This window comes from Phyllostomus hastatus, unplaced genomic scaffold, assembly GCF_019186645.2.
Source record: "Phyllostomus hastatus isolate PE091 unplaced genomic scaffold, TTU_PhHast_1.1 phas_scaffold_60, whole genome shotgun sequence".
Lineage (NCBI taxonomy): Eukaryota > Metazoa > Chordata > Mammalia > Chiroptera > Phyllostomidae > Phyllostomus > Phyllostomus hastatus.
The window spans coordinates 8,715,978-8,733,553 of NW_025334038.1; the positions used below are offsets into that span (position 1 = coordinate 8,715,978).

Consider the following 17,576-nt stretch of genomic DNA (forward strand, 5'->3'; position numbering starts at 1 on the left):
ATAATTTGATTAATATCATACAACCAATTTTCTCTAAGTAGTAATTTCAAGTAGATGGTTTAGATTTTTCTCTCTGCATGATTGACTTCTGAATGCTTTATTAGTGATGCTTTATGTTGATAATTTCTTGGGTCGACACAAAAAAACTGGTATGGGACCATCGGTATGGTTTTGTCATTTGAAAGAGTATTTAATTTCAGAAAAACAAGATTTAAAAGGTAAGAAATGCACTCTAAGGAAACTTAATTTCTTCCCATCATCTTATAAAGATGTTACAAATGGTTAAGTTACTGGACCTTATTATCTCGTATTTGTTTTCTAAATACAAATCAGGACATCGGCCAAGCTTTTTTCTTATGAGATAGTCAAAAGTTGGTTAAGAAAAATCTATAGTTTAATAATTCCTATCATTTGTGGAGTTCTTACTATGTGCCATGAATTATTCACATTTGTACACATGTAATCTTGGCATACATACAAAAAAATAGATGAATCAGGTATTATCATTACACTCACTTCGCAGATGAGGAAACTGTGGGCCAGGGAGGTGAAAGAGCTTGCTTTATAGGCATGCAGCTTCTTACTCCATGAGCTGGGATCTAGCTCACAATACAAAAGGTTCCAGAAAGCAAAAATCTCCCAAGCCACTTTGCATTTAGGTCCTGAAAGAAAGGGATATGGAGTTTCGCGGCAGAACTTAGTAAGAAATATAGTTGCTAGCTCTTGTTCTAGTGAGCGGTCATCGGCCAGATCAGCCACTTCCTGTGTCCTAAGCTCCGCCCAGCCACCCATGCCCTCTCGCTTCCGTCTTCTACCGAGTCCTGGTCTATTCCTTCTTAACTCCGCCCCTCCCCACCACCTTCGTCATCGCTGTGTCTCCCCCATCTGTTCCCAGAGCTGGCACGGAAGCCGGATCATCCAGGAGCCACACCCCCAGAGGTCGGCCTTGGTGTTGTGGTGACGTAACCCTTGCACTGTGGCCATTGGGCCGGGGGCCGGCCGTAGGGCTGGCAGACCTGCTGGGGGTGGGGCCATCTCCAGGGTCCGGCTCCAGGGTCCGGTTCCCGGGTCCAGCTCCGGGCCTCCGCGACCATCGCAGCCTGCTCAGTTCCCTCCCCTCACTGGCTGCCGCCTTCCCGGGCTGAGTGGAGCTGGGTGCTGTCGGCAGCCTCGCCCAGAAGGGCACTGCGGCTTCAGGAGCTGGGCCTCCAGAGCAGGACAATGTCAGGCTCTACAACAGCTCTCTGAGTCGGAGGCTGCGGCCGTGGCGCTGTGAGGCGGCAGGGCCAGCCAGGTCTGCTCATGGTGCCACCACGAAGCCATCGTGGGGCAGGAAGGCCAGGTACGTAGGCAGAGGAGGGCCCCGAAATCAACCGGAGCCAAAACTGGGTGGGATGGAGTGGCCGCCAACAGCCCCACACCCAGCCCTTGGTGGCAGCCACAGTACCTAGACCAAAATGGTAACGGTCTGTAGGGGCGGAGTGTGGGGGAAGCTGACGGGGGCGTGCAAGTCTGGTCCAGACTCTGGCAGTGGAAGAAGTACTCCTGCACCGCGGCTTCAGGACTTTAACTCACTCCCCGGGGAGGCGTCACTGGCTTCGCAGTTTTTTTCCTCCAAAAAAGGAGGAGGATTCCCTTTAACAGCTGTTTCCTCACTGCTCTCGTGAATTGCGATTTCGGTCTAAAATATCTAGATATAGTTAGATATAGGAGTGGGTGGAGGAGGGTGTAGGATCTTTTCCCTTTGCCACGTAAGTGATTGAAAACGTACCCCCAAGACTCAGAACAAATTACTTCCTCTCAGTCGAACCCCACTTGAGATGAGGGACAGAAAAGACACTTAGAAATAGCCGCGTGTCTAGACACTGTGGGGGGGATGGATTCCCCTGGAGAGAGAGGCGAATGGAGTTCTGTATTTTCCAGTAGTTAGTTAGTTTTATGTATGCAGTTTGTGGAATGTTGCTTTTTTCCCCCTCTGTACCGTGTACTTCTCTGAATGTAATTTGAAGTCTAGAGCGTACTGTCAGTTATGCTTAACACACTTTAGTATTCTTTCATTTACGTTTATGTTAAAAATGAATAAAAAAGATGTGATGAATCTTATTTTAAACTCTTCACCTCCAATTAGGTTCGTTGAGTTCTTCACCTCCGTTTAGACACAGATCTGCCAAGTTTTCAGGCATTACCCTTGAAGATCTCAGAAAGGCCTTTAAAACAAGGTAAATTCTGCACCTTTTAATTATATTATGTGACTTTCAAACCTAATTTGTTTGCTAATTAGCTAACAAATGTCAGATATCTCTGTTGTACTAATTTTCTCATTTTTATGGTGACTTTTTAAATCTCTGTTTTCTAAAAAACAGACTGCAAATGGTGTGTGTATTTATCATGAACCGAATGAACTCTCAGAGCAGTGGTTTCACTCAGCGCAGGCGAATGGCTCTTGGGATTGTTATTCTCCTACTTGTTGATGTGATATGGGTCGCATCTTCAGAACTTACTTCGGTATGTAGCCCTTGTCTTGGAATGATGTTGCATTATAATAATAATATTCCTATTAATCTATAGTATCTCTAGTCACTACTGTCTCATGGTACTTAAAGCAGTATTTTGAATATTGTTGAATTATTTATGTTTTCTTTGTACTGGATTAGTGTCAATTTGTTGAAACTGAAAGGATATTGCTTGTTGTTTCAAACAGTTTTCTTGTATCTTTTAGGGGTAGTTATTTAGAAAGTAAGTATATACATATTTTCTTTATATTGGGAGATGTTCCTGTTTTTTCTTTTTTTCCTAAATTCAGTTTCATTCTCTATAAATACTATTTTCTAGAAGATCAACCATCTAGGCTCAAAACCATTTGCCCATTTAGTAGAAAGTAAGAATTCTTTTGGACAAAGTAAAAGTGACCAGAGTGTTCATGTACAGGTCACTATTGTGCACATGCATGATTGCATACACATTTTTCTGTGTACTGACTCAAACATTATTGTAAAAGTACAGTGAATGCCTTTAATTACATTTTCTGTTGTCTTTGTTGATGACCTATTGTGGTATTTTGAATTAACAACTCAGTTTTTCTTTCTACTTCTATAGTTACCTTTTTCTTTTTGTTTAATGATTCCTATAAAAAGAAAAGCACTTTTCATTTCATAAATTACTGCATTTAAACTTAGGGTTAATATGTAAAAGTAAACTAGCATTTATAAAATGGCCTTAATTGTCAAAAGAAAACTGCTGGTCATCTCATAGCATAGCTAAGTAAACAGTTGGCATTGACATTGTACCAATGCAGAAATAAATATTTAGTCCTTTTGGAATTAGGCTCTGGAATACAACAGGCCATTTATTTTTAACTCTTTTGTAAACTTTCATACTTCTATAACCCTTTTTTTTTAGATTTATATTCTGTGGTGTAAACAAAAATAAATCTCTTTAATGCTGACAGAAAAATGCTGACAGTAAAGAAAAAAAAACTTGTCCCTATTTTTTAAAAAAGTAAAATTTATTATTCAGAGGATATTTTATAATTTCATTATCCAATAGCATATGTAATGTGTCTAATTCTCCAGCCAAATATACTTATCAAACTTTTGAGATTAATTGTGTATTTCAAAAAAAAATCAACCTTTCCATTATGGAAAATATATACTATATACAAAGTAGAGAGAGTAGTATAATGAATTTTTATATGCCCACCACTTACAACAATTACCAATTTTGCCAATCTTATTAACCCTTTCCCATTTTTTTCCTGGAGTATTGAAAGCAAATTCTAGCTAGTTGTAATTTCATGTAAAAATTTCTACATATTCATCTCAAACTGAAAAGGACTTTTAATTTTTTAAAATATAATCATACATTACCATACCTAACAAAAGTAATTATAATTTCTTAAATATGGTTATCTAGTCCATACTTAAATTTCTTTGATTGTGTTAAGGATATCTTTAGTTTAAGATCTAAAAAAGATCATACACTCCATTTGTTATAACTTTTTTAAAAGACTTTCTTTATTTTTAGAGAGAGGGGAATGGAGGGAGAAAGAGAGGGAGAGAAATGTCAATGTGTGGTTGCCTCTTGCCTACCCTCACCTGGGGACCTGGCCTGTAGCCCAGGCATGTGCCTTGACTGGGAACTGAACCAGTGACCCTTTGGTCCTCAGGTCAGCAGTCAGTCCACTGAGCCACACCAGCCAGGGCCACTTGTTATAACTTTTAAGTCACTTTTATTATTCCCCTGCCCTGGCACCCCCCTCACTTTTATGCCATTGATTTGTTAGAGAAATGATATCATTTTTCCTGTGGGATAGACCATACTGTCTTAGTCTATTTGAGGTGCTTCAGCAAGACTGCCATAAACTGGGTGGCTCAAATAACATTTATTTCTCACAATTCTGGAGGCTGAAAAGTCCCAGATCAAGGCATAGGCTGATCCTATGTCTGGTGTAGAGCCTCTTGCTAGCTCTTAGATGGCAGCTTTCTCCTCATAAGGTGGAAGGGGTGGGAAACTTGGGATTCTCTTTTATGTGGCACTAGTCTTTTTCATGAGGCCTTTACCTACAGGCCCCACCTCCTAATACCACTACATTGAGGGTTAGTTGGGATTTGAACATATGAATTTTGGGGGAACCCAAACATTTAGTCCCTAGCACACACATTCTGGATTTGACTGATTGCTTCCTTGGAGTCTCATTCAACTTAATCACTTTTCTCTTTTATTTCTTGTACAGTAGAACCTTAGTTTTTGAACTTAATTCATTCCAAAAAGATGATTGAGAAGCAATTTTTTCAAAACCTGAATCATTTTTTCCATTACAAATAATGTATGAATTAATCTGTGCCAGACATCCAAATGATTCTGTTTTAACCTTTCTTATATACAATACATATCAAATATACTATTTAATCTATAAATAAACACCTTAAAAACAAAAAGGACAGGAAATATAAGTGAACATTTAACAAATAGGAAATGAAATGCTCAGTAAGAAGTGAAAATTTATGTACACATTAGAACTTACCTTTAATGTTGAAAGCTATTGATGACTGAATATAGAGTAAAGAGAGGGATGAAAGGCTTTTATGGTTTAGAAGAGGAGGCCCTTTCCATAAAAATGTCAGATAGCTGTTTTTCTGGGGTTCTTTCTCTTTTTTTGTTTTTGTTTTTTTTTTTTTTGCTCTACTAGAACTTGCTTTGGGCTCACTGGGCTTTTCTACCTCGCTAAAAACCTATCTAGTGATTGTTTTTGCTTGTGTTTTTTTTATTGTTGTTCAAGTATAATTGTCTCCATTTTCACCCCACCACGCCCCCTCCCCTCACCCATCCTCATCTCCCACCCTCAGACCTACCCCTTTTGGCTTTGTCCATGTATCCTTCATACATGTTCCTTGATTCCCCCCCCCCCCCACCCCCCATTATCCCTCTCACCTCTCCTCTCTGATCACTTGTCAGTTTGTTCTTCATCTCAGTGTCTCTGGTTGTATTTTGCTTGCTTGTTTGTTTTGTTGATTAGGTTCCACTTAGAGGTTTAACACTTGCCTGAAGTAAAACATTGCATTGTCATTTAAAAAGTGTATGTTACGGTCTGTTATTTCCTTGTCAGGGTGATATTTCTCAATAAAACTTTGCATTTCTCTCCATTTCCCAAGCATTTCCTTGATTAGTGAAATAGGAGTATCCTCCTTTTCTTGTTTTTCTACCTTGTCACTTGCAAATTGAACAAATTAAGTTCAAGAACCGAGGTTCTCTTGTAACAGTCTGTAAGTGTTGTCAGGTTAAGAACTGAAGTTTTATCCAACACACAAGACATTTTTTCCATGAGCAACTTGGTCAAGAACCAAAGTGCTGGAAATGGGAGGTGTTTGGGAACCAAGGTTTGACTGTCTAATGGTACCTAGAAATAAAGTCTTAATTTGATTCAGTTTCAGTATTTAGGAAAAAGAAGCCTTGATGGTCAACTGGGCACTTCCCTTCATATCACAACATGAGGCACATAACAGCTGCAAGTCTTACTTGGGTGATGCCAATTTGAGAACTATAAAGTTCCTTACCAACCTGTAGGTAATAGTTGAATATCTCTGTGATTATTGCCCAGATAGAGTATTTCATTAGGAGTGGTAAAGTGGTGATTTTTCTGATGGTCATTCTTTAGCTGGAAAGGAATTCTTTAAGGAAAACTTTTCCACAACTACTCTTTGGTTATCCTGAAACATGGTTAAAATGGGAAAGGTTATATACATCTTGATTATATGTATATTATATATTATATAATATGTATTATATGTGTTATATATTGTATAATATATTATATGTATATATATTATATATGTATATTTATTATATACATATAATATATTATATTATATGTATATAATAAATTCTTCTATTTATTTGAGTAATGTTGCCTACTAAACTTCCAGTAGTAACCATTGAGGTGTTTTTGGGGTATCATTATAAATTCACTGATTTTTATATAGTTGAGGTTTCAAACAATTGTAGTTATTTCTTTTGATGCTTAAACTGTCCTGTCTTTAACATCCCATTTGCTTTCTGGCACAAGACACCCCAGGCTTATCTGGTACATTCTACCTCATAGTTGGATGTAGTCATTTCTTCAATAACCCATGGTTTCTTATATGCAAAATGGTTCAGATTACTATATGGATTCTAGAGGTGCTCATTACTCCAAGGTTGTCATTTTTGGGGGTCTTTCAGTATATATAACTAGGAAAATTTTTTAAAGATTTTATTTCTTTATTTTTAGACAGAGGAAGGGAAGGAAAAGGAGAGGGAGAGAAACATCAATGTGTGGTTGCCTCTCACGTATTCACTACTAGGGACCTGGCTTGCAACCCAGGCATGTGCCCTGACTGAGAATTGAACCAGCAACTGTTTGGTTCACAGCCCGGGTTTCAATCCACTGAACTATACCAGCCAGGGAAGAATTTTTTTTTTTTTTAGGAAAGAAAAAATCCTGAGTTCATACCAATTTCCAGTTTTGTGCAATTTCCTAATAACATTAAATTTCATGCAGTTTTCTTCATACAACATACTGTTTCACTGCCTTTTACTCTGTTTAGGCTCACTGTTCAAATAGCTGAAGAATAGCTTCTCTTAAAATTTCATAATCTCCATAATCTTCAAAATAGTCTGTCTCCCTTTGGTACTTCATGGCACCCTCCATACCCGTATCATGGTACTTAGAACATTATGCTCTGTACTCTCCATGTACGTATCTCCTTTCAGGAAAGCTTTTTTTTTTCTTTAGCCCCTAGTGTAAATACTGTTGCATAGTAAGTTTTCAGTAAATGTTGAAGAGAACTCTTTTTTCAAGTTGTTCCTGCTTTGTTTGGGTATATTATCCACTTTATGCAAAGCAAATACAATATTCAGAAATGAATCTAAAGTATTTTATAGTCCCTTTAGAGCTTTCCTTTCCAAATGAACTTCTAGAGTTAAAAATCATTTAATGACCTTGTTTTATTGGAGATAAGTAAAAGATTCAAAGTCATCTCATAGTTTATGTAACTTTTTTCTCTACAGTATGTTTTTACTCAGTACAACAAACCATTCTTCAGCACCTTTGCAAAAACATCTATGTTTGTTTTGTACCTTTTGGGCTTTATTATTTGGAAGCCATGGAGACAACAGTGTACAAGAGGATTTCGAGGAAAGCATGCTGCTTTTGTGAGTTTTAAATTTTAAGTGCTTGTGGAAGAGAGGGTATATTTTTTCAAAGTTTAAAGATGTGTTAGTTTCTTGAAGGGCAGCACAATTTTAAGTGCTTTGGTTAAGTGAGTGAATATAGCATGTTATAAGAAAAACCTACTTTTCTTCAAAATTTTAAATGTAGTCTTTTAATCACCTTGGTATCAGAATATCTTGTGAGAAATCATAGGTACATAATCTCCTTTTTTTACCCCATGACATTCTCTGAGTTGTTACAAATTTTTGAACTGGCCAAAATTAAAATTGATGTGGAGAAGATGATGAAAGCAAGGAATAAGAAGAATACCTGGATCTTTGATCTTTTACAGACTGGACAAGTATCATCTAATTGGTGTAAAGTTGATTGTAGAAGCAAAATCATTCCAGTTTTATATATTAAACTGAAAATAGCGTATTTCAGGGCATGTTTCAGGTGTTTGGCTAATCAATCAAATTGTATTCTTTTAGTGATGTAACATGCTGATAGAAATAGAAACTGAATTTTCGAGACTGAAGAATATAAAATTGTCTCTTGTATTCTTTTTTCCATTCTCTCTCTCCTTTCCCTACTAATCTGGAATGTTATAATAGTATTGTGAAAGGGGCATACGTTTTGGAGTTAGACTAACTTGGGTTTTAATCCTAATTCTGTTACTTAGATGAAATCTCTCAGCCTCAATTTCTTTAAAATCAAGATGATAATACCTGCCTTGCTTGGTTGAATACTTGAAATTAGCTGCTATTATTATTAATAATAGTTATATTCTTATAGGTCTACTCTGGACTTTTGATTCTATTCTTTTGAGCTTTGACTAACACTAGTCCTACTATATAACATGAGTTTAATTGACTTTTTGTCCTGTTATCAATAGTTTGCAGATGCTGAAGGTTATTTTGCTGCTTGCACAACAGATACAACTATGAATAGTTCTTTGGTAAGTGCTTCTTTTCTCGTCAGGAATGGAGCACGTGGAATTGAGTCACAGTGGGAAGGACTGAAATAGCTTTGATAACACCACAGCTATGTTAGAATATATATATATTCTGTATATATATATATATATATCAGTATTGGGTGCCCTCTGTGATTATTTTAGTTTGGTACTCCCTTTCCTTAGGGTTACTCTGGGCCAGAAAAGTAGCCACCTTGGGGGAGCAAGGGGAAGGGAAACAGATGAGTGAAAATAGTAAAGGATAGTCCATTGTCTTTTGTTTCTTGCCAATTCTGTCACTTAATGTTTATTATTATATGATTATCACTTAGAAACAAATATATTTGCTTGACACCGAGAATATAAAAGCAGATTTTTTCATTTATTCTATCAATTTTTAAGAGTGCTTAAGCACTTGCTTTTGATTTTAGAAATCAGCTTATGCTCTAGAGTGTGAGAGCATATGTTTGGGAAGGAGGAGACAGATAATCAATAAGCAAATAAAGTAATTAATATATTAACTTATTTTGGGTATTTATAATCTTATTGGAGAGATAGTATATCCAAATCTATTCTTTTTAGACCATCACTAAACCATCTCTTTTTAATGCATTTTTCAAAATGTAGTATTCTTTGAAGAATTTAAAAGTTACTCTAAAATTTAATACCAATTTATGAAGCACTAGCTGGGTGACCTTATTGACAGTACAGTTTTTTGTTTGTTTGGCTTCTAGAACTGCATTTTTATGCCAGGTAGGTTACCAGGTGCTTTGAAGAGTTTGGGAAGCTTGGAGAAAATGTCACGTATTTTCTCTGGAATCTTAAGCATCAACAAGATTATTATCAGTTGTCTCTTTCATTGTAGAAGGCACAGCTGAGATGGCAGCCTACTCTTCTAACTACTCTTCTAGTAATTTCTTGCTACTATCTGTAGGATGATATGTCATATTTTTCTAGGCCAAATGGTATAATGAAAAGTTCAATGTGACAAAGAGACTCTATTTCCAGGTTCTGTCATGTCTTCATTTACTGAATATTTCTCATTGGTGGAGTTCTATACTAGGATTTCTTGGGGATATCAAAGATATATAACACAATGTTATGTTAATTTAAGAAACAGCCTAGTTGGAGAATTGTATCTTAAGTGTAGATCATCTGAAGAATATTTGCAAAAACAGTTGAGGAATTCAGAACCACTTGAAAGTATAGACCTTTAGAATAAACCTGGCTTTAATTCTGTTGTCTAACAATGGGTTATTATATCTCAGCTTCTAGAAAAGTTACTTTAAAACACCATTTTATAAAGTTGTTAAAAGGGCTAATGAGAAATGTGTGTTTAACTGCTCTGGGCTTGGTACTTGGTACATAATAAGAATTGGTAAGTGCTAGCTATTGTTTTCTTATCTATTAGTCCTATAAAAGTCTTCAGGAATTTTTGGTTTTAGTTGAATCTTAAGTAAAGAGGAATCATTTTGGCAAATATATTTATGTACATATTATATAGGTGATTACGTGTTCCTTGTCTCCCTTTTCCTTCAGACTACATGATAGCTGAAGACAGAGACTTCGTCTTTATGTACTTTTATATCCCCAGGACCTAGAATAGCACCTGGTATAGTGGGACTCAGTGTATATTTGTTAAAATAATGAATGAAAAGGAATGGGAGGTCATCTGTTAGTTGAGAGAGAGGTTGGCTTTTATGACATTTAAATGTGACCTGTCATAATGTACCAATGCTGTATTGTTATATTTATAAGCTTTAAACTGAGTTTTTTCTGTCATTGTCTCTGTGTGGATCACTTGAGTTTCACTTTTAAGTCTTGAAAATGTATATTGTGGAAATTATACTGTATAAACATGGGGATGTATGGCCATGTTTTGGGTAGTATCTGTGCCTACATATCATCCACTTAAATTTTAGCCAATATATCAGCTATAACATTTTTGTTTATATTTTTTTCTGTTTCTATATTCCAGAGTGAACCCTTGTATGTTCCTGTGAAATTTCATGATCTGCCCAGTGAAAAACCTGAGAACACAAGCATTGATACTGAAAAAAGTATGCAGAACTTAGAATTTCATATCTTAGAAATGGGTAGAAATTTTAGCTTCATTCAAGCCATCCCAAAACTTAGTGATTTTGAGATCACCTGGCAGTTCTTTTATTCCTCGTGGTGTTGGCTTGGTCAGTAGTCTTCCAGAAGTTTGACTGAAAGATGGCAATAATTTCCAAATATCAGAAATCTCTGTACTTTCATTTATATATAGATTATAGATATAGATAATATAGATAGATATTTTTTAAAGAGTATTCTCTTTGACCATCACATGAAAAAACTTTATAGTAAACTAGAGGAATTTTGCTGCTTCTGTGAATTGAGTAAAGAGCACCAGCCTCAACATTAGGCACAGTATTTATCTATACTGTTCTCTTGCAAGGAATGGACCGATAGAGGAATCTTATGCATGCTTGACTGAAAAGTAATTCTCATAAATCGAGTGTCTATGAGGAAGAATCCAAAGTTTTACTATAAATGCTAAAATAATAATCCTGAACTAGGCAGTTGTATATAGAAACAGTTGCAGAAATGCTGGTTTAATATTGGTCTTACCTTAAGCCTTTAAAAGATTTTTATAGATTAAAACATTACTGTTTTGCATGAGCAAGCTGCCCAGATAATGCTCTAACTCTGGTTTTCTTTGACTCTTCAAGTCTGATCATAGATGGATTAAATAATATGCATTTATCAGTAAATTAAAACTTGTGACTTCTGTTGGATGGAAGGGGAAGCATTTATTAATTTGTACTATACTTTTTCTCTTAAGCTCCCAAAAAGTCTCGGGTAAGGTTCAGTAATATCATGGAGATTCGACAGCTTCCATCAAGCCATGCATTGGAGGCTAAGTTGTCTCGCATGTCATATCCTACTGTGAAAGAACAAGAATCCTTACTCAAAACTGTGGGGAAACTTACTGCAACTCAAGTAGCAAAAATTAGCTTTTTTTTCTGCTTTGTGGTAGGTCTTCTTTTTATTATATGTTTGGAACTTGAATTTTAAGACAGTTTACATACCAACTATACAATTGAAGTATAAGACCTTTAAGTTGCTTAATCATGACTTTAAACTCTGTTACCTGGCATCATTAGGGAATTAGAGTATTGAACTTAATAAATTCTTGTCGTACCTCAAAGAATTTAATAAACATTTTAACATTACAGCCACTCATATCTATTCAGAATTGGACCTTGCCTCATGGTCAGAGTAATGAATAGAGTTATTTACACTATATACAAGGGCTAGTAAATATCCAGATAAGAGTTACTGTATATATTGATTTTTTCAAATAGCATTTTACAGTTTCATATTAAATTCATGTAACTATGGTTAAATATTTTAGCAAGTACTCATAGTAAAAATGTTTATGGAATTTTTAGTAATTCTATAACTTCTCTTACTTTAACATAAAAACTGAAAATGTGCTTTAGATTTCATAAAGAATGATCATATAGTAAATAAAATACTATTTTGGGTTAAGCTGGAATTAGAGACTTGTCAGAGTTTGTAAAATCTCTGAAGTTTAGAAATTTTAAAAATATGTATATGTATATATGTATATATATATATATATATATTTAAGTAGCCTAATCCAATTTTATTTAGTATGAGCCTTTAGGATTTAAATTACACCGAGCACTTTTAAACATTCAATAATGCAGTGCCAGTGTCAATGTTATTAGCCTGATTATAAGGTTTTTACTTCACAATCTGCCTCTCATGCTTATTGCATTGCCTATTTTTCTTCATCCTCTGCCCGAATGACCTTTCTTTTAGTGATACAGTGATTAATTATATTCACCAATACAAGTCAAAAAACCTTTTGGAATTGAAATATGATAATTATATATGTATTAAAATTAATTTAAAGGCTCATATATTTTGATTTCACTGTTATGATTTCTTTTTGCTTATATAAATGAGTGTAAAGCAAGACTAGGATTTGTATATAACCTAATTTTCAAAGGAAACTTGAGCTGAAACATAATAAAAAGATTTATATAGTAAAAGTTAAAAAAAGTGGGGGGAGATAAGAGCCAGATTAAATGGGTAATGTGTCCGTTGGGGGGGCGGGGGTTGGCCTGTGGAGGAAGCTGGCTAGAGAATGGGATGACTGTATTAGGAATTTTGACTTAAAGGAAGAAAGCTGTTTCAGGTGAGCACACAGTTTATTTCTAGGCAAATTGGAAGGAAAGCAAAAAGGAAAACTTCCTGAGTCACACAACTTATTGTCTATTAAAAGGGAGTACCAGTCATGGGATAAAATAAACTTTTTCCTAATTCAAAATTCTGAGAGAATATACTGAGGCACTATTCTGTGTAGCACATTCACAGATAGGTAAGTGCAAATAATAGTTTTTTTAAAACATTGTGGTAAAATATGCATACTATAAAATTTACCATCTTAACCATTTTTAAGTGTACAGTTTGGTGGCATTAAGTACATTAACATTGTTATGCAGCCATCACCACCATCCACCTACAGCACATTTTTTTGGTCTTACGAAGCAAACTCCATACCCATTAAATGGTAACACCCCTTTCCAACCTCCCCCATCCCCTGACAGCTACCATTCTACTTTCTGTGTCTATGAATTTGACTTCCCTACATACCTCGTGTGTGTGTGTGTATGTGGAACCATACAGTATTTTTTTTCTTTTGTGACTAGCTTATTTCACTAAGCATAATGTCCTTGTATCATGTGTCAGAATTCCCTTCCTTTTTGAGGATGACTAATATTCTGTTGCATGTACATACCACATTTTGTTTATCCATTTGTTGATATATGCAAGGTTGTTTCCACCTTTAAAAGTCTTTTTTAAAAAAATCAACCTTAAATAAGTTATAAGAGCAGAGAGGTATGGTAGTTTTTAGTAAAGGCATTTCTGTAGAAAGTTAGAGTAATATAGTCCAAGTCTATAGCTTTTTTGGAAACCTTACTTAATGAAGCTATAAACTTAGATGAGGCCTAGAGCAGTATGGTTCAATAGAAATATAATGTCAGCCTCAAATGCAGGTGACATGTATTTTTAATTTTTCTAGTGGACAAGTTAAAAAAAGAAACAAGGAAAGTTAATTTTAATACTATATTTTTATATAAACCACCATATAAAAATATTCAACATGTTAATATAAAAATCGAGGAGAGAATTTATTCTTTTTTGTACTAAAATTATAAGCATTTCAATTTATATTTAATTTTATTTATTTATTTTTAATTTTATTTTAATCATTGTTCGAGTACATTTTTCTGTCCTATACTCCCATTCCAGCCCACCCACCCATCCCTCCTCAACTCCCTCCCATTTCCACCCCCCTACCCCCAGTTTTTGTCTATGTGTCCTTTATATTTGTTCCTGTAAACCCTTCCCATTGTCCCCTGAAATTCCCTCCCCTCTCCCCTCTGGTCACTGTCAGCCTGTCCTCTATTTCAGTGTCAATTTATATTTAATTTTAATTTCAATAATTTTAATTTCAGTTTCTACTTTTTATTATTGTGGCAACATTGGTTAATAAGATTACATAAGTTTCAAGTGTACATTTCTATGATATAGGATCTGGATATTGCAATGTATACTCACCACCCACAGTCAGATTTTCTTTTCTCACCACATATTTGGCCCTCTTCTCCCTTTACTCCCTCAAGTCCTCTTCTCTCTGGTAACCATCATACTTGGTGGTTGTCTGTGTCTATGAGTTCAGTTTTATATCCCACATATCAGTGAAATTGTATGCCTCTTAGCTTTTTCTGACTAACTTATTTTGCTTAGCATAATATCCTCAAGGTCCATCCATGTTGTTGTAAGTGGCAGTATTTCATCTTTTCTCATAACTGAGTGGTACTCCATAGTATATATATGTACCATATCTTCTTTATCTCTGGGCCAATCCTCTGTGAAGGGCCCTTTGGTTGCCTCCATGCCTTAGCCACTGTGAATAATGCTGCAGTGAACATAGGGGTGCACATCTCTTTGTGAATAAATGTTTTTGAGATTTTAAGGTAGATAATCCAGAAGAGGGATTGCTGAGTCATATGGTAACTCTATTCTTATTTTTTGAGGAGCTGCCATACTGTTTTTCATAATGATTGTACCAGTTTACATTCCTAGCAGTTAGTAGGGAGGGTTCCTTTCTCTCCACAACCTCTCCAACACTTGTTATTACCTGTCTTTTTTATAATAGCCATTCTAACAGGTATGAGGTGGTATCTCATTGTAGTTTTGATTTGCATTTTCTTAATAGCTACTGAAGTTGAACATCTTTTTCATAGATCTGTTGGCCATTTTATCTCTTCTTGGGAGAAGTGTCTATTCAGGTCCTTTGACTATATTTTAATTGGACTGTTTGTTTGGTATTGAGTTGTATAAGTTCTTTGTATATTTTGGATATTAACCCCTTGTAGGGGCTGTGGTTTGCAAACCACATTATTATCTCACATTTGGTTGGTTGCTCTTTTGTTTTATTGGTGGTTTCTTTTGCTGTGCAAAAGCTTCTTAGTTTAATATAGTCCCATTCATTTATTTTTGCCTTTACTTCCCTTGCCTTTGGGGTCAAATCTGTAAAATGTTTTCTTTGACCAAGGTCCATAAGTTTAGTACCCATGTTTTCTTCTATGCAATATATAGTTTCAGATCATTTCTTTAGGTCTTTGATCCATTAATTGGGATAAACTATAACCTAGTTTACTTTTTTTGCATGTGGCATTCCAATTTTCTCAGCACCATTTATTGAAGAGGCTTTCTTTTCTTCATTGTGTATTTTGGCTCATTTGTTAAAAATTATTTGGCCATATACATGTGGGCTCTCAGTTCTGTTCCATTGGTCTGTGTATCTGTTTGTCTGCTAATACTATCCTGTATTCATTATTGTAGCTCTGTAGTATAATTTGAGGACAGGCAGTATGATGGCTCCAGCTTTGTTCTTTTTTCTCAGGATTGCTTTGGCTGTTTGTGGTCTTCTATGATTCCATGCAAATCTGCTGATACTTTTTTCTATTTATTTAAAAAATGACATTGGAATTTTGGTGGGGATTATATTAAATCTGTATATTGCTTTGGGTAATATTTTCATTCTAACTATGTTGACTCTTCTAATCCGTGAACATGGAATGTCTTTCCATTTCAGCATGTCTTTTTCATCTTTTAATAATGCTTTGTAGTTTTCAGTATATAAGTCCTACACATCCTCTGTTAAGTATATTCCTAGGTTTTTTATTCTTTTTGTTGCAACTGCAAAGGATTCTTTTTTCATTTCTTTTTCTGAAGTGTCATTTTAAGTATATAGGTAAGCAGTGGACTTTTGTACATTGATTTTTATATCCCACAACTTCATTGTATTTGTTTATTGTTTCTAATAGTTTTTTGGTGGAGTCCTCAGGGTTTTCTATATATAAAATCATGTTAAATGCAAGAGTGATACTTTTTCTTCTTCATTCTCAATTTGGATACCTTTTTTCTCTTTCTCTAGCCTGACTGATGTATCACTTGGTTAGGATTTCCAAAAGTATGCTGAGTGAGAGTGATGAGAATGGGTATCCTTGTCTTGTTCCTGATTTTGGAGCTTTCAGGTTTTCACCATTGAATATGATATAGGCTGAGGGTTTGTCATATGTAGCCTTTATTATGTTGAGGTACTTTCCTATCTTACTGAGTGTTTTAAATATAAATGGATGTTGTATCTTATCAAATGCTTTTTCTGCATCTATTGATAAGATCATATTATTTTTATCCTTTGTTTGGTTAATGTGGTATATTACATTGAACCATTTGCATATGTTGAACCATCCTTGTGCCCCTGGAATGAACCCCCCTCAATCATGTTGTATTATTTTTTAAATGTATTGTTGTATCCGATTTGCTAGTATCTTGTTTAGGATTTTTACACCTGTGTTCATTAGAGATATTGGTCTTTAGTTTTCCTTTTTTGTTATCCTTGACAGGCTTTGGTATCAGGATTATTTTGGCCTCATAAAATATGGTAGGAAGTATTGCCTCTTTAATTTTTTGAAAGTTTAAGAAGGATAGATATCAAGTCTTTATTGAATGTTAGGTAGAATTCACTAGTGAAGCCATCTGGGCCTGGTCTTTTTTGAGGGGGGCGAATATTCATGGTTGTTTCAACTTCCTCATTGTTGATTGGTCTATTTAGAGTTTCCAGTTCTTCAGGATTCAGTCTAGGAAAGTTATATATTTCTAGGAACTTAACCATTTCTTGTGGGTTATTGAATTTGGTGGTATATACCCTTTCATAGTATTCTAATGTGATCCTTTGTACTTTTGTGATCTCTGTGGTACTCCTCTTTCATTTCTGATTTTGTTTATATGAGTCTTTTTTCTTTTTTCCTTAGTGAGTCTAGCCAGGGGTTTGTCAATTTTATTGATCTTTTTGAAGAACCAGCTCTTGTATTAATTTTTTATGTAGTCTTTTTGTTCTCTGTTTCATTGAATTCTGCTCTATTTTTTTTTCTTTTGACTTTGGGTTGCTTTTGTTTTTCTTTTTCTAGTTCTTTAAGATGTCATGTTAGGTTGTTTACTTGGGATTTCTTTTGTTTTTTGAGATAGGCCTGTAATGATATAAATGTCACTCTTATTACTGCTTTCACTGCATGCCAGAAGTTTTGATATGTCATATTGTCATTCTCATTTGTCTCTACATATCTTTTGATCTCACCTTTTATTTCTTCTCTGACCCAGTCATTTTTTAGTAGCATATTGTTTCATCTCTACATATTTTTGGGTTTCTTTACTTGCTTTTTGCAGTTGATTTCTAATTTCAAAGCATGTGGTCAGAGAAAATATGCTTGGTATGATTTCAATCATCTTGAACTTGTTGAGGCCAATTTTTTGATTGAACATATGACCCTTGAGAATGTTCCA

The 17,576-nt window shown here is 35.1% G+C and overlaps 1 protein-coding gene across 1 annotated transcript in view; it reads left to right on the forward strand.

The window, feature by feature from the left end:
* Positions 1-901: 901 nt before the first annotated feature.
* Positions 902-17,576, forward strand: part of SLC35F5 (solute carrier family 35 member F5) — a 42,936-nt gene continuing 26,261 nt past the window's right edge. Inside the window, exons 1-7 of the mRNA XM_045826277.1 lie at positions 902-1,342; positions 2,129-2,219; positions 2,364-2,505; positions 7,546-7,689; positions 8,583-8,645; positions 10,621-10,702; positions 11,470-11,660. Of these exons, the coding sequence (XP_045682233.1) occupies positions 1,303-1,342; positions 2,129-2,219; positions 2,364-2,505; positions 7,546-7,689; positions 8,583-8,645; positions 10,621-10,702; positions 11,470-11,660 (753 nt within the window). The 5' untranslated portion in view covers positions 902-1,302. The remainder of the gene's footprint in view (positions 1,343-2,128; positions 2,220-2,363; positions 2,506-7,545; positions 7,690-8,582; positions 8,646-10,620; positions 10,703-11,469; positions 11,661-17,576) is intronic.